This window comes from Thermobia domestica, chromosome 2 (genome assembly GCF_964235325.1).
Source record: "Thermobia domestica chromosome 2, izTheDome1.hap1.1, whole genome shotgun sequence".
NCBI classification, from domain to species: Eukaryota; Metazoa; Arthropoda; class Insecta; order Zygentoma; family Lepismatidae; genus Thermobia; species Thermobia domestica.
The window spans coordinates 300748-322119 of record NC_137455.1 but is presented as its reverse complement, the minus strand read 5'-3'; the positions used below and the strand labels follow the sequence as shown (position 1 = coordinate 322119).

At 35.9% G+C, this 21372-nt stretch overlaps 1 protein-coding gene across 1 annotated transcript; it reads right to left on the bottom strand.

The window, feature by feature from the left end:
- Positions 1 to 7237: 7237 nt before the first annotated feature.
- LOC145669721 (exosome complex component MTR3-like) lies at positions 7238 to 21170 on the bottom strand. Its single transcript, XM_081738044.1, has 4 exons — positions 20978 to 21170; positions 16204 to 16457; positions 11369 to 11515; positions 7238 to 7682 (listed from the first exon to the last, which is right to left on the bottom strand). The coding sequence occupies exons 1-4, from the start codon at positions 21135 to 21137 to the stop codon at positions 7347 to 7349; spliced, it is 897 nt and encodes a 298-aa protein (XP_081594170.1). The 5' UTR covers positions 21138 to 21170; the 3' UTR covers positions 7238 to 7346.
- Positions 21171 to 21372: the final 202 nt, after the last annotated feature.

Genomic DNA, 21372 nt, shown 5'->3' with positions numbered 1-21372 from the left:
TGCCTTATATTAAATTAGAACTATTTAAGCAGTTGGTGAAGACGATGGATAAAAGTGACAAGGATTTTGAATGTTCTTCACATTTCCCAAGTTATCTCCAGCGAGGATAAAGGAAAGCGTGTTTGTGTGTCAACGAATCGGTGACCCTGTGTTCGAAGAAAGATTAACGGACCAAGAAAAACGTGCGGATTGGTTTAAAGAATGTTATATGCAACTTTCTGTACAAGAAACGGTCACACAATTACAGAGACTTAGCAACAGAAATGACCAGGCATTGACAAATATGAAGCAAGTACATATCTTATTTTTATGTCGTAGAATTACAGTAGTAGGCCCCGACGTTGGTCCAACTGAGTCAGCAACCATTTTAGTGACGTCATAGGTCAATGGCCTTGGCCCGGGGTCAATGACCTAGGGGTACTTAGGACCACCCTCTCTAGATTTTGGCAGGGGTACCTTGGCACATCACCTAAATTTTGGCAGGGGTACATAGGACCATCCCCCTTAAATTTTGGAAATTGCCAAATCTAAAAATTTGGTGTGGTAGCCTAGGACAATAGTATGTACCTTTATCAGTATTGGGGGTCCACCTCGTTCCCTTTTATGGGTAAAAAATTGCCAAAAATTCAAATTTCGTAGGTTTTTGACCCCCTTTGATGAGGTTTAATTACCTTATATAGTTATATGGGCGTATACAGGGGTCCATTCCCTTTCATAAGACATGGGTATATAGATGCACCCCTTTAAATTTTTGGGAGGGGTACATTGACCCACCCCTTCAATTTTGGAAATTGTCCAATTTAAACATTCGGTATCTTAGTACAAGACCTCAATATGTATCATGATAAATTTGGATGGTCCACCTCGTTGCCTTTCATGGGCTAAAAATTGCCAAAATATAAACATAAGCGATAGGCTACGTTGTACCACGTGTTTCGTTTTGGCCCAATTGATACCCTTTGATGAGGTCATTTTACCTTATATGGTTATATGGATATGTATAGGGGTCCATTCTCTTACATAAGATATGGTTACATTGCTGTACCCCTTTAAAAATTTGGAAATGAAATATTTGAGTTTTACGTCCCACGCTTATGCCGGTTAGGCTAAAGGAGACGGTGATTATGAGAGATGACGGTGTTTGTCCACCACAAAGTTCACTTGGCGGGAGCAGGGTTTGAACTCGGAACCCCATGCACCATAAGTGAACGCTGTACCACTGAGCCAGCGCGGCCCCCTTTACAAATTTGGGTGGGGTACCTTGGCCCACCCCTTCAATTTTGGAAATTGTTCATTTTAAACATTTGGTATAATAGTACTGGTCCCTAATATGTATCACTATTAATTTAGATGGTCCACCTCGTTTCCTTTCATGGGTAAAAAATTGCCAAAATAAATAAATAAATAGATAAACGTAAGCAATACGTTGTACCACGTGTTTGGTTTTGACCTAAGTTATCCCCTTTTATGTGGTCCTTTTATCTTATATGATTATATGGGTATATATAGGGGTCAATTATTTTACATAAGACACGTATATTAGTGTACCCTTCTTAAAATTTTGGAGGTTATTGACCCCCTTCGATGAGGTCTTATTACCTTATATGATTATATGGGCATGTATAGGGGTCTATTCTATTTCTTAAGATATAGATACATTGGTGCATCCGTTGAAAAAATGGAAGGAGTACATTGGCCCCCACCTTAAATTTTGGAAATTGCCGAATTTAAACATTTAATATAGTACTATAGGACCCCAATTGTAATATAAATTTGGGTGGTCCATTGTGTTCCCTTTTATGGATAAAAAATGTTAAAAATTCAAATTTCGGAGGTTATTGACCCCTTTGATGCGGTTTTATTACCTTATATGAATATATGAATGTGTTCAGGGGTCTATTTTATTTCTTAATATATAGGTACATCGATGCTTTCATCTTAAAATTTGGCAGAGGTACATTGGCTCACCCTTAAAGTTAGAAAATTGCCCAATTTGGTATAATAATATAGGTTCTTAATATATACCATTATAAATCTCGTTCCCTTTCATGGGTAAAAATTACCAGAAATTAGTATGACCACGTGTTCGATTATTGATTCAATTTATTCCCTTTGATAAGGATTTAGCACGTTATATGGGTATGTACAGAGGTTTATTACCTTTATATTTTTATGTTCCCTTTTAAATTTTTTGGGGTACATAGAACCATTTCTTAAATTTGGGAATTATCAAATAACACAATTCGGTAAACGTTTTCTAGGACCCATTGTAAATGTTGGTGTCCCTCTTATGGCCAAATATTCAAATTTTAAAGGTTATTGACCTATTTTATCTTTTTTGATACGGCTTTATTATTGAATGAGTACAGGATTTATTACTTTTTTCATTAGACACAGGTGTTTTTGTGTACCAATCTTCAATTTTGGGAAGGATACATTTCTTATTGTTAAATTAATAATTGTTCTTAGAACTGGGTAGTATCTCATTCTTTGGGTAAATCATTATCAAATATTAGTATAGTCACGTGATCAGTTATTGACCTATGATGGGATTAGGAGTCCAGGACATTAGTACATTTAAACCTTTTAGGATAATTTGAGAATTGTCAAAATGAAATTACATTGGTTTTTATTATTCCCGCCTATGGGCCAAACATAAACGTAAGCAATACGATGTATCACATGATTGACTTTGATGAGGTTGTGTACAAGGATTCATTTCCTTTCCAAAATTCGTGGAAGTTATCAAATAACACGTTTCTAGACAACAGATGGTTCTGCTAAGGTAAACAATTGACCTAATTGAGACCTAACTACATAATGTAATTATATGATTAATTCTAAGACTTAGGTATATCGAGAGAGGTACGTAGGATCATTCTTTTAAATTTGGGAGTTGTGATAAACAGAATATTAGTATGAGGCTCGAAGTTTGAAACAATACTTTGAACTTTAGTCACAGCCCATACTCTAAGATCATTGGTGGTGGTTGATTTGACCTTGAGCTTTAGAAATCTGTAATTAACCTTATTGAATCTTATGACTCAGTCTAAAGGCAATACATGCTACAACACTGAAATTTAGTCACAAGGTGATGTAATCTGACACTGGCAAAGTTATTGTTGATGCAATTTGATTGGACGATCACTGTCTTTCGTGCAATCTGATTGGTTGATCACTATCTTTCACGCAATCTGATAGGTTGATGATTTTCAAATCTTTGCTGCAATCAGTTTTAAGTTTTGTTTAACATTTATCGATTACTGTTCAAAAAACTTGGTTTGAACATTTTCGTTCAACATTTTGCACTCACTGATAAATATAATCAAAACAGTTCATTTGTTAATCGAATAGTTACAAAAACGGATAAAGTTTGACGGTTAACCATGAAATGTAAAATTTTTAAGTTTGAAAATTTTGTTTAGAAAATGTTTTTCGTTTCCAAATTTTTGTTTGAATTTTTTTTAAGTTTGTGCACTCATTGGTAAACCGGAACTGTTTAGAACAAAAACATCTGGCAACATTGTTTATCATGATGCAATAGTACATGTCAGAACATGGGGTTATACTTGAAATGAAAAACACAAATCAGTGAAATGATCATTTTATTACACTGCACTGGTTTAATCAGATACATCCATACCAGATAAAAGATCTGGATATTGTCGATACAATGTATTTTGAACTTCTTGCACTAGTTAGTCTTTAGCGTATGATTTTAATTCCAATTGAAGTACTTTAAGGTCTATTGCAATGTCAATTGGTGGAAACTCAATGTCCATTTGATCACAAATAAACTGTTTATCAATACAGGTATTCACCCACGAACGATGTTGATAACCATCACACCATTTATACATATGTTGTACAATATGCATGACAAATTTCTCAAAATAATATTTTTTCAGGAATATACTTGTTTTGTTGCACACTTTCACTACATGTTTTACACACTGGAATACATTGATGAATTTGGTCCATTCCGATTGCGTTAGATACACCATATTGCCGGCTTCAAGCAATATACTCTTCTTACGTAACAGCGCCATTTTCTTCTCGAGGACTGTACGTAGTACAACTTCATGATTTGAACCTAATGATCTGACTATGGTCACATTTAGCTCATCATGAAAATAATAATTCATTTGGTCGATTCGTGTACATAATATCTGCCATTCTTCAAAGTTCAGTTGTACACCAAATTGTTCTGCGTTGCCCAATCGAATAACAGGTTCAAGCGTTGTAGCGCAGATACCAACCATCACATGTTTTGTTTTAAATATATTTATCGGATAATAGCTTGCGAAGAGGAATTCTTTATCGTTAGAAGTACACATCTTTCCTGCTGAAACACACTTGCTCGAATGATTTCAGGGCTACACGGAATTTGCTGGGAACGAGGTGGACCACCAATACTGATAAAGGTACATACTATGATCCTAGGCTACCACACCAAATTTTTAGATTTGGCAATTTCCAAAATTTAAGGGGGATGGTCCTACGTACCCCTGTCAAAATTTAGGGGATGAGCCAAGGTACCCCTGCCAAAATCTAGAGGGGGTAGTCCTAAGTACCCCTAGGTCATTGACCTTTGACCTATGACGTCACTAAAATTTTTGCTGACTCCGTTGGACCAACATAGGGGCCTACTACTATTACAGATGATCCTATCATACAAGTATGGTAAACGACACACTTAGATATTCGTTACTATAACTTTAATGTTCAGCTCGGATACGGTGTCTAACGTCGTAATGCCACGACTTAAAAGAGTTATTTTGTTTGTCGACTAATGCTGAGGTCATATCCTCACTGCACTCGTGGTGAAAATAGTAGATAAACTACACGATGAGATGGAGGTAGTTGACTTGGGTACGTAGAAACAAATTCAAAGACAGAATTACAAAGCAATTATTTCCCAGGAATTTGATGACGCGTGCGATATTAACGGATACGAAAGTAACAGAAAAATAACTGTTGCCAACCACGTTTAAAGGAAATTGCAGGCTATGAGGAAAAATTATTCTAAAGAGGGGGGGGGGGGAAATTGCAGACACACCATACAATGTGTTAAAGAAGGAATTGATTGAAGAGTTTAGGGACTCGAATTTCAATTTAGATATCGAAGGGAGAATTCACGATAGATTACAAAAAGAAGGCGAATCTATCATAAATTTTATTTATGACACGTTAGCATTGATTGTCAAGTTTGATTCAGACATGGAAGATAAAAGAAAATAAATTTAATAGTTTCAGCTTTGTTGCCTTATTTCTCCGACAAAGTAGGTACAAATCATATAACTCAATAATTGAAGTCATAGAAGACCTACTATAAGCAGAGAAGAATAAATGTAAGATTGAAAAAAAAAAAAAAAAAAAAAAAAAAAAAAAAAGAGATTAGGGTAAAAGAAAATCTGAGTCAATTTCTGTTCAATATTTGAGAGGAAAACTTAGGAGACCTATTAGGGTAGGAAATTCGTCTCATAGTGATATGGAAGATATGGAAATAGTAGTTTTAGGAGAAAAGAAAAAAAACGATTTGACTAGTAAACGTAAGGAATCAGGAGGGAAAAGAAATTAAAGTAGAACCGTCTAGTATACAAATGGGAAGAATAGAAAGAAAAACAATTAGAAGAACTAAAAGAAGTCATGCATAAATGGTAGGAAAGGATTAAAAAGAAAGTAATTTATGCTCTGATTTTCTTTTTAAATTGATTTAGAAGTTACCAGATTCTTTCCGCGTCACAAGAGATTCTCGAAGAATGTGATGTTACAACATTGAAACCATAATTATTATTCAAGTACATTGTAAAACAACCTGAATACCTTTAGAAGTTGATAAATGCCCTTCATTGTTGTCGTACAATCACTTTATTAATTAATAGACTTTTTATTAAAAAAAAAAAAAAAACTATGAATTATGTAACAATAAAACAGCATTCAAGATCTTACATTTTGGTGAAGTAGTTTTGCCCACCAGACTAGAAAACGTCGTCTCCTGTTCAACACTCACCACACCCTCCCTTCATATTTTGATTTTACTCTCCCGGGAAAAAAATTCTGGAACAAAGCCTGGTCACCCTATTATTGTGTTGGAATGTTTAATAAAAGAAACAATTTTCTACAAGCTGTAGGTCCATGTCTCATATGGGACGCTAAAAAATCAAATCAACACTTTTTCCGGCAGAATGCAGTTGCACGTGTTTACTTACTGTTGCAATACTTCCAACTGTCACGACCCGTTTACCCGAAACTGGCAGCTTGGATAGAGCAGGTGGGTGGATTACATTAGCAAAACAGTTGTTACCAACTTCAATCTTTTTTTTTCAAGTTATGCACTTAGTCGCGTTTTTTATTTAATTATTTATTGCGTGTGTGTCACCTCGTATATGCTAGCAAATGGGTTCAGACACTGTGGCGCCTTAGAAACCTTTTGGGGACTCGGACCCTTATCTTTCCAATTTTGGGAATTTGAATTAGAGCACGCCACTTTTTTCCCCCCGTCTGAAGTTTAGCTCTCGATTTGAAACTACAACAATGCCGTAGTAATAATTAGAAAGGAAACTACGTAGTGACTTAGGTTCTTTGCTAAGCTTAAACCTTTGGATATACAATTTCATTGTAGTTAGGTGGAAAAGGCGCATACTAAAAACAAATACAATTGAAAGTTGAGTAAGAACACACTGTCATAAAAAAACGCATGACGGAATTGAGATTCGAATCCGGGTTTCCGACTCTAATGTGCTATTAAGTACGCTTTCTGAACAGTCATACAGTCTATCACTCTTTAACTGATGCTCAGTCATTCAGACCCCATGTCTTGCCGTGCTTCGATAACCCTCTGCCGATTGGATTAAATGGTAATGGATAAAAACGACCGCACCTATAGAGGAATTAGTGTGACTTAAAGTCCACTTATTCCATATAAGACCACACTCTGTTCTTTTCTTGCTTTCAATCAATAACTCTTCTTAAATAAATCAATTCACCGACAGACAACGAGCACTGGAGACCAAACAACATTCGTATGTTCAGTTGGTGTGATCAGCATCACAAATTAAAACCTTAATCTCTTCATTATAAAACGAAGATGATACTGTATACACCTCTGTATTGACCATCTAATATTACAAGGCTCGGCTACAAAGATTCGCCCTAGCTGCAACAAACGTTACAACTAGGTAACAGAAGGAAGATCCTAGGAACTCATGAATATACGAAAATAACAAAACATTCGTTTTAGTACTAAAATTATTTCTTGACAACAATTATACAGTTCCCATAAATGTACAGAATTACACATAAAGAAATGTTTTTAAAAAAATTAAAAAAAGTTATCGAAGTTGCTAGCTCTCCTCTCCTTCCGCTGTCGGTTTCTTTTTCTCTTTCTTCTTTTTCATCTTCTTCTTCTTCTTAAGCGCCTGCCGCACCGACCGCAACAAACAACTCTGGAGGAGAGGATAGATCTGCTGGCTGACCATCGTCAGCGTCTTCACACTGTTAGCCACGGCATCCACCGACGCCATTCCCTTTTGCACGACCTCTGACACCTGCTCGAGTGATGGCAAGTACGCGATGGTCACCAATCCATGATTAGTCGCCTCGTTGCCAGATGGCGGTATACTACACAATGCTTCCTCCTCCGCTGTTGGGTCAATCAATGACTTATCTTCATACAGAGCCTACAAAAATCAAATGAATGGAAATACATAAACATCACATTGATTTCTTCAAATGTACATGCGTAAGTCAATCATAGTATGCAGATACTGAGTAACTCATTCATCTAATTCTACGGAAACCTTGTACATGTAGTTAAGGAAATTTAGGAATGTGGCTCTATCTTAGTCTATTCAGTTCTAAATTACTTTGATACTGAACTTTAAAGTATTAGATCCACTGGATCCTAAACTCACTATTGTCTGTTTATATGAACTTTGTTGGACAGATATTATATGTAATTGCGAAGAGGGCAGTGATTCAAGATAAACATTTCAAGCTGACCCGACTACGTCTCTATAACCATTCAAACGGTTTTAACGTCTGAGAACATCACACCGTAATTTAGTTCTCACTTAACGCCTGTATTGTCCACTATTAGTTTCTATTGGGGTGATTTTGTACGTTATTGAAGCTAAAATGAATTGAGGGAGGCAGCGTAGAGAATTAAATATTTACTGAGGGATCGTGAGCAGGAGAGAAAAACAATGGCTTTCTACGTATATTAGTCATTGGGAGTTCCGAAATTCCCTCATGACTATGTGGATAGTGTACGCACCTTTTGGCGAGGGAGATCTGGGTTCATTTCTCGGCGGGAATTTACGTGGTTAGGATGTTAAGATGTACACTCATGTCCAAAATTATTGTCGCATGTCTATAAATATGTTGTTGTAGGAATATAATTTGATAACGAATTCTCCCGGTATTTCTTATAATGTTAGTATGTATATAATCGGTAAAGACATATATGTGGAAAATTTTATATCAAAAGAGCAGTAAATAAGAACAATAAAACGAAAATAAAATTTTCTTGTCCATTTAGCAACATTTTATTTTACTCATTATAATTTTCGTATTTATAATTCTTTTCCTATGAAATTTACCACAAATATACATTTCCTGATTATACACACAGTATTAGTATTAAAAGTACCCTGCAAAATCATTATCAAATTATATTCGTACAAAAAGACAATTATAGATATGCGACAATAATTTTGGACATGAGTGTATGTTCACGTTTCATGTAGTCTCGCAGCTGAAAGGGACGCTAAAGTCAAGCCTGCTTTGAAGTTCCGCTGAACAATGAAGCTTGGAACTGTTATCACGCAACATTCATTGAATAATTACGACCTGGTCGGCCACAGCAATTCAGGATAAAATACGCAGAGCTTACTGTTACAGTATTATTATCATTGAATTTTTCGAACAGACTGATTCTGTAAACAGACGAAACACAATGTTGTAACTTATTTACTATGTCTTTTTCACAGTGCTCTTTCATCTTATCACATAGGCTAAACTTACTTCCTTGGAGTGAAATTAAAATCGTTCGATGAAATAACTACGTGTGTGCCGTGAAGACCAATGATAACGGATGAAGGGATGATAAAGGAAAAGGGAGACGACCTTACAATTTACTACTACTGAGTCACCGTCTCTTATACAGCTAATCAGTGGAAGCAGAGTGGAAAAAGCTATTTCTATGAACCTGATAATAAATATTAACGACGACTCAAAAGATTCTCTAGGTAGTGGTGTGCTAATACAGACACAAACCTATTCCTCTGCATGTGATTAATACAAACAGAACAAATTTTAGTATCGTCAAATATTATCTTATGTATATTACATTTCGTACCACGACTAAAATTAATGGCTCTAGTATATATAATATATATATATATATATATATAAAAAAAGTTATCGCTGATTAAGGCAATAATACAACTTTATAATACAGGGTCCGGCAAAAAGAGAGGGGCGCTGTGCACTTTGTGGTGGGGTACGGCGATGGAGGGGGCATCGATCGAAGCGGTATACGTGTCATTTTCAGTAGTGGCAATGGCGTGCGTACGCAGTGAGCATCATGAGTTTGTTGTGGAGGACAAGTATATTCGTAATCTTGTTCTGTGATTACTACTGGGACTTGGCCGACATGATTCTGTTCTGGATAGAAAAAAACTATTCAAATTTGTGTATCAAACTTCAGAGTAATAGGTTCTGCACCGAGAAAAAACTCCTCTGCCTGACCTCGGTCCGTAACAATGCCGGAAAATGTGGCGAGTCTGAGAACGTCTATCCACCAATCTCCAAAGGATTCAGCACTTAAACAGGTCGGCCAGGCGATTTTTAGTTCAGTGCAGAACCTGTCGCTCCAAAGTTTGACACCCAACCTTTCAATTGATCTCTCTCTCTCTCTCTCTCTCTCTCTCTCTCTCTATATATATATATATATATATATATATATATATATATTTGAACAGAATCATGTCGGCCAAGTCCGAAACGAATGCGAAATGCCCGCAGAGAGTAATCACATAACCACCATTACGAATATACTCCTCCACACGAAACGCACAATACATGTACCTCGCCACGCCACGCCACTGGGACTATTGAAAATAGCACGCATACGCTATCGATCGATACCCCATCCGCCGCCACAACTCTCTCCAAATGCGGAAGGTCTTTTGGCCAGACCCCGCATTTAAAATTCTATTGAATAAATGTCCTTTTGGCAAATACTTATGTACTTAGTTGTTGCTTGATGTTTTGTGAAATTAATGGTAATGTTATATGTTCCGAGTCTCTTCCTCAAAGTTACAGTACATATCAACACAGCAAGGTCCAACGAAGAACTAACGGCGAAAATATTTTTTTCTCTTTATCAGATTAATATATATATATATATATATATATATATATATATATATATATATATATATATATATATATATATATATATATATATATATATATATATACCAGCGTTTCCCAACCGGGGTGCCGCGGCACACCAGCGAGGAAATCGAAACAAAATTATTAATTCTATAGCAACTAAATTGCAAGACATAGGAAAAATTCCATATTTTTGTATTTCACATTACTATGAATTTCTACCATGGAAAAAAAATACTGTAATTGTAATACATTATTCTATATCTATTGCTGTGTAGCAGACAGTATTTTGGCTCGTACACATTTCCACGGTTAGCTGCTATGTTACGCTTCAATTGAGAGTCATACTAACACCGAGAAATGGAAGCACTTGTACGGTACGCGCCAAGTGAACTTTCGTAGAACACTCATTCGGACGTGGATGACAGAACAACACTATGCTCAACAGCTGTGTTTTGACTTCGACGCATCGCAAGCTGTGTGATTGCTATAATATGCACCGGGTTTGGTTAAAACAGCAAAGTTAAAAGTACAAGACATTTGTTCGTTCGTTCGCTATTTAGTGATCTTTGTTCTTAGTTAGAGGTTGGATAAAGTCGAAAAAGAAGGCGTATTTTTTAAAAATCTGAGTCCTATATTTCATTGCAATTGTTTTATATTTCAAAATTAGAATAAAAAATAAGCATAATGATTTAGCATAAGGGAAAACCAGTGATCGAGCTTTCATCTCTGTGAGAAGGAGATCAGTAATCACAGAAAAAATTATCATGGTATTTTATATTTGCAAATAATAATATCTATGAGTGTGCCGCGAGAATTCAAGTTACACCCGTAGTGTGCCGCAAGTTGAAAAAGGTTGGGAAATGCTGAAATACACTATCATAAATTAGCAAATAGTGTGTTATCTTTCAATGAATACTTGAAATCATTAATTACTGATAAGAAATGCAGAAGTAATGAAACGTACCATTGAGACTCCAATAACGACGTCAAACATGGGAATACTTGCGTCAGCAACAGCCAATCCAGCGCAAGTGATGGCAGCAGCCAAAGCCCCACCGTCGTTCTCCAACACCAACACATACACGTCTACTTGGAAATTAGGGAACTGATGCTGGAATCAAATACAAAGGATTTCGTGTTTATGAAAAGTTGCTCTAAATCAATGTAATTAAAATTTAAAAACAAACAATATATACAATTATTCACACAAAATACTTTTCAAGAAGCGGTTAATTTGTCGCGAGAAACCAATCTGGTCTACATACGATGCATTTCAACTGCATTTACTAAATATATGATGACAAAAGTTAAAAAATAAATGAACGGAAAAGAAAAACAGCTAAACAATACAGAAAACCTTTCAAATTTTTTTATATATATAAAATAAAGAAAACAGACGTATTTCTTGCATTGTAAATTAAAACTATCAGAAGGATGTCTCACGCTTATGTTCTGTAGGCAAAAGGAAAAGAGTGATTAATGAAACTGAGAGGATTAAAAAGTGAATGTGGGAGAAAGTTCATGGACACGATGCCTGGGGTTGAATCGGGGTCACCTCAAACTAGAAGTGAGCGCTCTACCACCGTGGCCTGTATTCTTATCTTGTGGTTACTATAATCATATCAGAAGTCAACACTCGACTCAACTTTTACAGTATTTCCATATAAACACGCATAATACTATTCATTGTGTTTATTTAGTTACTTTTAAAAATCTGAATTTGCGAAGCTATTGCCAAATCGTTATCATATGTGTTAATAATAATAAAAATAACGTGCCTTATGCAAGGTATTTCTCAACCTGGAAAAATAAACAGAAATCATTTCATTTCAACATACTTCCTTAGTTCATATTTCTTCCTTCAAGTCTCACCACATTAATCTACCAAAAAAAAAAAAAAAAAAAAAAAAAAAAAAATCTCCGTTGGACCGTTTTTATTTAAACTTGACAGAGAACAACTGACATTCACTTGCTGGAATACACGAGGAACAATTAAAAGAATCCATCCCTCACTTCCCTACCGCAACGGACAGAGAACTTCCAATTGCATTTTTGGTGTACTTCTGCTCTTCCTGGATGAGAGAACAGCTTGCTCTTCTATAAATGTGGCGCCCATATTTATCTCAAAAACACATCTTTGTCCTTATCAGGGTTGGCTGGTTTAAACCAGCTGTTTTTTTCAAAAAACTGGTTTAAACCAAAATCAACAAGCGAAAAATGCTTTAAATCGTGTGAACTTCATGGTGACGTCTCCACATATGAAACCATCTGCATTACGTTTATGTACTTTTCACCTTTTAATCAAGGGGTCTCGTGTTTAATTCTCGGTCGAATCACAACCCCTCTTTCAAGTATAAACGAAGTAGCAATTCGAGGTGTCCTTTTAAGCGAAAGTCTTCTCCGTGATAACCTTGGTATTTCATAAGGATGTTAAGCCTAAACATACGAAACGAAACCAAATTGTTTATTTCTGCTTGCCTGAATGCCTGTTGTTTTATAAAGAAACTAAGGTTGCTTAAATATATTGATAGAAATTGGGAAAATGTATCAACTGCCTACGTAGCTTCCACAATCAGCTTGGATTCGACTTTGTTTAATTTTATTGAATATCTACATACCAAATTTGTAATTTAATACTTCAGTTTTAGCGTAGTGATTATGATACGTTGACCTTAAAATTTTATATACAAATGCATTTAAAGTAATAACAGAATTTTCCCAATGGCTAAGGCGGGAGTTTCCCGATTTATATATAATTGTATAATGTTTTTACTTGTGTAACTGTTTATCTTTTTTTTCTTCTGAAATGACTCTTGACAATTATATTAACAACTAGGCCTATGTAAAGATCAGTACAATGTATTTTTATCAGGAGTGCTTCGTGAGTGAGTCGGCAATCGCATTTGTGACCAATTAGTCCCGGTTTCGTGTCGAAATGGACAATTTTTCTTGGATGAAGCCCAGAAGCGGTTTGGATTCCGCTTTAAGCTTATGTGACCCCTTTCAGCATAACCTTGTTGTTGCATAATAACACAAAGGCAAAACAAACTAATTTCTGTCCATGTCTAATATAAATACATAGAGTAAATTATTAAAAAAAAAAAAAAAAAAAAAAAAAAAAAAAAAAAAAACTGGTTTAAACAAAAAAACCTGTTTTCATTTTGTTTTTTCAATAAAAAACAAGATTTTTGCCAACCTTGGTCCTTATGGAACAAATATTTTTGTACTTTGCAATACGTTTCAACGCTTTAATCTTAACAATACAATTTTGCCACAAATAATTGATTGGTAAATAGGACAGGTTGTAATGGTCACGATTGTTCTTGTATGGAAACCTTCGTTCTGTAAATATATACATTACTTTTATTATTATCTTATAACTGACGACCTTGATGACAAGTGTACTACTCAAGTTTTCGGCATTTTGTCTCGGGATGGTACTCAAATTTCATGATCCATCACATGTTATAACGCGACTGAAGAATTCTGGCTCTCTCTCAAGGTGTTCCAGAAGGTCAAGACTCAGATCCCTCCGACTGGTCTTCTGCTGTAAGGAGATTCTTTGTAACAATCTTGGTGCACAGTTTTCTCATGCCCAAATCCTGTGTTAAAATTTGACGGGCGGTAAACACGTTCAAATTTCATTTAATACAGATCATTCTTATCCTCAATCGACGATCTGACCTCACAATAGACTTCACTGTTTCCACATTGTCATCCGTTTTTGAAGTTGAAAGTCTTCCCGCACAAGGTTTGTCTTCCACTTGTTCTCGGCCTTCTGAAAAGAATTCCTTTGTGCCATCTAAACACTTGTGTCCTGGATAGGGAATGTTATCCATAAACTTTTTTTTCTTTCTAACTTTTCAAAAGTCGCAATAGCGGACTCGCCAAGCGTTACACAAAATTGTTCAAACTTTTGCAGGTCTATTTCTGTAACGAACCTCACAGTCACTTCACTTCAGGCGCTTTCAACGATCTTGTAGCCACTGGAGCAAGTTCAAACTTGTATTGAGTCAACAACAAGGGTCAACTTAATTACCTTGTGAAGTGAAGGCAGCAGTATTGCCAATCCCATTACTCTTCTAATATATCTCATATATCAATGAAACTAGAAAAACAGGTTCAATCAACTAATGCTGTACATAATTCGTAGTTCTTGCTGTATGGAAGTTGTTATTTGTTGATCTGCGGCTAAAAACAATAACTTGTGTTAATACACTAGCTAATCGAGTATATTTGACATTGTAACTCTATTCGATAGGTTTCTTACTTTAAGTTTATAAATTTTTTCGTAAGCTTGACAGAAGATACACTGTTCTCAGGATTTTCAAAGAATCAACAAACGTAAAAAGATAAAGACACGTAAAATCCACAACTTGTTGCTGCCGGGAGAAGACCGTTTCGTGTTTGCAATGTAGCACATAAACGTGAAAATCAGTACTAAATGTGATTCCTTACTTCACAGAATGTCTTGACTGAGATGTCGTTGTACTATGATGATGTTCGGTGTATCTTTTACCTTCTTCATTAAACATAGAGATTTATTTTATAATAAAAGAAAACTTCGCCCTTTCTCCTGTGAATAGGAGTACGAAGAGGAATTTCATAACCAATAATAGAAATGCTGGAGGATGAAGAGATAGGAAGGAAGGAGAGCATAGAGAATTTCTACACACAGTTAGAGAAGAGGAAGGAGTTAGAGAGGGAAGAAGAACGCAGGAGGAGGAAGAGAGAGAGAGAGAGAGAGAGAGAGAGAGAAGAAGGAAGAGGATGAGGTATAGAAAGCATAGGAGAAGAAACGGAGAAACTAAAGAAGTTATTGAAGAAAGGAGAGATCAGAGCTTATAGAAGGTCAATAAAGAAGAATACAAAAGGCACCAAAAAGATTAATGAAGAGCAAGAAAAAGTCATCTACATGGACTGCGATATGTCATATATTAAGGAGAGACGGGAATGAGAATGAAAAAAAAGAATAAAACAACATCAAGATGACGTGAGGAGGAAGAAGGATACCAATGCGATATATAAACATGTTAAGGAGGCTAATCACGGAATTAACTCGGCTAAGACAGAAGTATTGGAGATAGAGAAGAGAATGATAATAAGGAAGTGAAAAGAAGCAGATTGGATTAAAAAAGGTAGGAAGAAGTAAGCTGATGAACTGGACAGGGAGCTTACCTATTAATGAATTATGGCAGAGAATTTTGGATAACATAGACAGGAAGATGGAATTGAAAAAGCCCTTATAATGACCAAAAATGGAGGCACATGGTTGGTTGGAATATGAACACGGGGACATACGAGACTGGCTGAAGACTTCAGCCAATAGAATTTGGACTTTTCCTTAAGGATTATATATATATATATATATATATAGTTTAAAATACAGTGTGTGTTGAAGCTTTGGTCAGTGTTTCTTTCGTTACAATATCCAATCCAAAGAAATGGACAATGTTGTTATTTATTTTATATTATACAATTCTATACTTTGGGAACATATTTCAGAACAATCTGTGCTCAATAGCAGAGTATTACTTACAAAGCATTGTCAAAGAAAGTCGCCATCTTTTAATTACTTTTTATCACCAGGCAATTCTCCGCCCGTGAAATTTGATGTCACACGAAAGTAGTGTCAAATAATAACATTTTACGTAAGTTTCCAGCAGCACGAAAGTTGACTATTTTTTAAATTAAAAAAAAAAAAGATAAAAAAAAAAAAAAAAACGCGATACGACACGCGTTACAAGGAACTGCGTACGTCATTAGAAATTAATTGACCCACAACAGTGGAGTACGTACCCGACAAACAGCAGGCTCCAATGCTCTTCGTAAAATAAGCCCATAATCCTTTTCCTCGGCGTCCGTCTGGTGGCTTCTTCTCTTCACGCAGGAGAAGGGACAGAATTTAAACTCGCAATACAATTCACCGTTACTACTATATTCAGATTTCCTTGGAATTTCTCGGGGGTCGAACACAGAACATAATACTTTGGTGTTATTCAGCTCCACATACGCTGAACCCTTCGCCTGGCTGATGACTCCGGTCTGAAAATCTAAAATAGAAGAGAAAATGTTGGAGCAGAGATTCACTTATTCGATGCTTTACTCAAGTAAGAAATATGTGCTACCTGTTGCAATAGATACAAAATTCTTCACTAACCATCAACTGCGTATATAATTGCAACATTCTGGTAAATGCACATATTAGTGAGTATGTGGTAACCTTTTATATTTTATCAGTAGAAACTCCTGTTTTATTTTTAGATTACTACACCGGGAATGAAATACTATATTGAATATTCGAAGTGGGAAACAAGCAGAAGTGGTATGTTTTATTACGATTATGACTCGACATACCGGCATCTAACTGTTGAAATACATTGAGAGTATGTTGTCTAAAAGATTGCATTTCTATTTACATAAAGACTGAAAACCATTGGAGAGCCCTTTCGTTATGAGGGGAAGAGGGCATGAAAGAGACTTTCATGCCCCGCCAACAACTTTCTGAAAAAATAATAAAAAAATATCCCCTTATGTTGTAGTATAGAGAACACGAACATATTCAAAAACCGACTTTTTATATTTACAATTTCCTGCGGGAAAATTCCCGTGTCCCCACTCGACTGAGAGGTATTCCAAACTCCCGGAAGATCCGTCCCCCACAGCAGACAAACCCTAAACCCGCCCATGCTCAAAGCACGACGTTTAGGCAAGACACGCACACACATAAGAAAGAAACAATTCAATACGGTACATCAAATGACGAACTTCTTTGAAGACACCTCATTTTGAAAACAAAAGATAGGAAAAAGATAACATATATGTCAGTGTTGTCAATTTAGAAATTATTTCTAAATAAGAAATAAAATCTTTTCACGTGCAAAGCTATTCGTCAATTACTGTGTATAAAAATTGATTTATTAAAGATATTTAGCGTCTACTCTTCAGCGACGGTATGTCTTGATCACTGAAAACCAGAAGCGGTATGACATATCACCGCGTACCGTCTCACTTCGACCACTGACTATATTAAGATCTATTTCAAGTACCAATTTTACAGCAAACTGATAAATTTTAAGATTAAAAACAACCCCACGCTTAAAATTTCAAGATTCTAGAAAGTAAAAGACTAATAAGGTTGAATCATGATGTGCATTATCGCGAAACTCTAGTTGTTATGGTAAATAGTGTAAATAACTTAATATTTTTAATTTAGACAGAAATTCAAGCATTTTGAAATCAACTTATTAAAAACATAAAAGCACTAACTCCATTAACTGCATCTATAAATGTTTTCCTGAACAGTTTCAGTCACTTAAACTGTGGCACTGTTCATCAGGGTGTCAGTCAGAGGAATAGTGTAGAGAAACTACATACAACATATCAACGTAACTATCAAACAATTTAAATTTTAGTGCATTTTAATTGCATATTCAAGAATTCATTACATCTCCAATTATTATTTAATGTTCCCACAAAGTTTAAACTGAAGTGTAAGTTACATGAAGAAAAGGACACCCCTCACATTCCTAGGAGACTAGAGGACTCTTACACTGGCAGAATACACAGAACTGTTAAATCGCCATTTGTTTCATAAAGAAAAAGATTTTCTTTATCTACATACAAAACTAGTCTAACCCTTTCGGGATTTTTGGTGCGAATTTGTACCATGGACTAGTTTTGTGTTTAAACGTTTATTAAGCTCATATAACACTATTGAACCCGGGTTTCTTTATTGGTCAAGTCAAGCACGGACCAAAGAACACCCCAGATGCGTTTTGGAACCGGATGGTCAACTTGGTGGCGCCAAGTGCGGGCGGAGGGGCGTTACCTTTTTCTTAAGGCAAATTTCGAAAAACTTTCACGCCCTTAGTTTTCAAGATATCAGATTGGAATTTTGCATATGCAATGTGTGGACCTTCGAGTGTTTCTCATTTTTATTTATTTATTTATTTATTTATTTTTTGAGATCCCAACATGAACCCGGGCTCGAGGGGCGCAAATATTCTGAGGGAGTGATTTTTTCAGAAAAATTTCCAGTTTCCCCGAAAATTCCTGGTTCAGGTGTATGATAGGGACATGTGAGTGGTACTGTTGGAAAGGGCGCGTTATAGGGAAGAAAATGGCGTGTGTACCATAACCCAATCCAGATAGTAATGACGCAGTAAGTTTTTAGAATATATGTAATTTTATAGAGCGCTCACTCGTCAACAAAAAGATCAGAAAACAAAACCTGCACGAAAAAATGTAACACATTAAAATTAATCTGTGGAGGTCAAATTCTGGCACACATTCGATATAATTCTTAAAAAACTATACTTCTTTCACTAATTTCATTCTTATTGTCCTCCAGAAACACTCACGGCATAGATGAACTTCAACTGGGCCATCAGAGGCAAGGGTTAAAAAAAGTACAACTGATTCACAAATTGCGTACAAATATAGCACACATGCCATAAAAACTAGCCATAATACCAAAAAACAGACCAACCTATGCTAGATGGCGTCTAAAAAGCACGAATGCTATTCAATCAAATCTGAGGAGGAAGAAGTTGGTAAACCCGCTCATTAGTCTGTCCGAAGAGAGCAGGCGTGTCAGAGACGGTAGGTAAGCGCTTAAGCAAAAGTAGTAAAAATACGTGACACGAGTTCCTATAGCAGCTGTAACAGTTTTACAGTAGTAAATCTACATTTGTAAAAATATAATTACTTACTTTTTAATTTTGCCGCCTGGAGAAATGTGGGGTTAACTGTCGCAGACCGTAAAAATACGTAATTAAAATGTATTCTTTACTACTTACTGCTGCATAAGAAAGACATTATGAAGTGAAATTATATGTAAAGACAGTGTACAAAATATTCATAAAACTGTCGCAAAGCTATGCCCCATATAAGCCATACGTTTTATGCCACATAAAGTGTCATTTCACTGTCCTTGCTTATGCGTATACCTACTGTTGCTGACGCGGCTGCTCTCTATGGACGCACCTCCTGCCCTAACTCGGGTTAGATAGCATTCGTTTATTTAGTGACCACGTAGCACAAGTTGATTTAAGTTAAATTGTGATTTATGTACTGCAGTTTTAATGCCGGTAACTATTGAGTAACTATTGAGTATTAACTAGTGAGTAAGTTTTTGAAGGCGGTAGGGGACCAATACAAACCGTAAAGGTAAGTAGAATTGATTTATGTGACAAAAGAAAGTGAATTATCGGTAACGAAGAAAGAAAACATCGTGCCCTGCTGGGCTCTAATCCGCCTTCACTCGCTACGCTCGCTCGACAATACTATCCAAATTAAATATTACTAACCTATTCTAATGTATGAAACCATTAAACGAACATACCGGAATAGAATATCGCAAAAAGTACGTGAAAAAGCTGGCCCACCAAAGCTTAACAACAGTCTTAATGCCATATGTACACACGCTGTAGTTATACTCAGTTCTCCTAAAGCCAACATGCATGCAATAATGCTACTTCTCACTTAAAAGTACTTTATTAGGCAGTAATAATACCTATTATGGTAGGCCATGCGTTTTAATTTATGATATCTTTGAGACACGTGTTTGATAGGGGGTCCGTCCCAAATTCTCGGTCCAAAAGTTGGAGTAGCGTGTTGTATATAGAAAGCTGGTTGGAAACATGAGAAGATAAGTACTCCGTTTGTCGTTCGCAACAGTTAATAGTTGGAATGTACAGTCAGCAGTAAAAAACCTGCAACATGAGCATGTAAGTTTATTATGAAACAACGAAGTCTTTTGGTCCAAAATAAGTGTGCAGGGAAGGACGCCGAGTTTTCTCCTGGCTTGATTCGTGCCACTTAGACGCTATATTCCCTGTACTGTTAGGCGTAGTTTTTCAATAAATTTACATGCTCATGTTACAGGTTTTTTTGCTGCGGACTGTACCAAGTTTGCGAACGAATACGATACAGACGAATATGTATCTTAAAAAATACATAATAATAATTAGCAAAACAAAGCTGATAATAGGTTTAAGCAGGTCTAATCCAGGGCGGATATAGTATAGATGAAGCTGCATCAGTTCCCGAAGGAGCAGGACGCTCATACTTTTAGGGATTATTCATTGAGTACGTACGAACTTACAAAGTGAGTAACAAAGGGACTTTTATTTACTTATCGACTGATACGAAAATAAAAAAGAACGTACCTGTACTTTATATCTGCATGTGTAGTGCCCTTGTACTTTATTATGACTATGTATGTGGGGGGGAAGGGGATTTAACGCATATCGCATGTCTTGTGCACATGGATACTTCTTACTATTGCACTACGAAGAAAATTTATGGTATTTCATGTAGAAGTGGTAATACAACACAGAAGAAACGCAGATCAGGGGCTTCTCATGTATACTATTACCTATTTTTCAAAATGTAGTATCCCTAAACTTGTCCAGCACCAATTAATCCACAGGACTTAAAAGCTACTCTCCAATGTAGAATGCAATACAAACTTTACTTAATTCAACCCATATTATTTGCAAAAATTTAATTAATTCGTTTACCCACCATACTTTCCGTTAAACTGAATGAAAAGTATTATTTATCTTACACATCTTTCGAAGGTCATTACAAGACCTTCCATCCTTCCTCTTGTCTTCATCAAGAAGTCTAGATTTCGCCGGCTGGGTCTTTCGTTTCCCTTGTTTTATATATAACTGATAAGCAATTGTATTTTCGGGACCCTGTATTCGCCTATAATCCGTCGGCATGTTTATGTATCACCAAACGAGCTTGCTGAAAGTGTCCCTTTGCGTTATTCAATTGTCGTTCGAGCTTGTAAAGTTACCAGATCCTTAAATTATTCATCGCATGTACTCTTTCTTGATATGTACTATTGATTTATTTTTACGTTTATTGCAAATTTCAACTGTAAAAAGTCTTTAAATATGTTTTGTGTTATATGAATTTCTTATCAAAATGCTTCTTTCATACGAGGCAAAAATT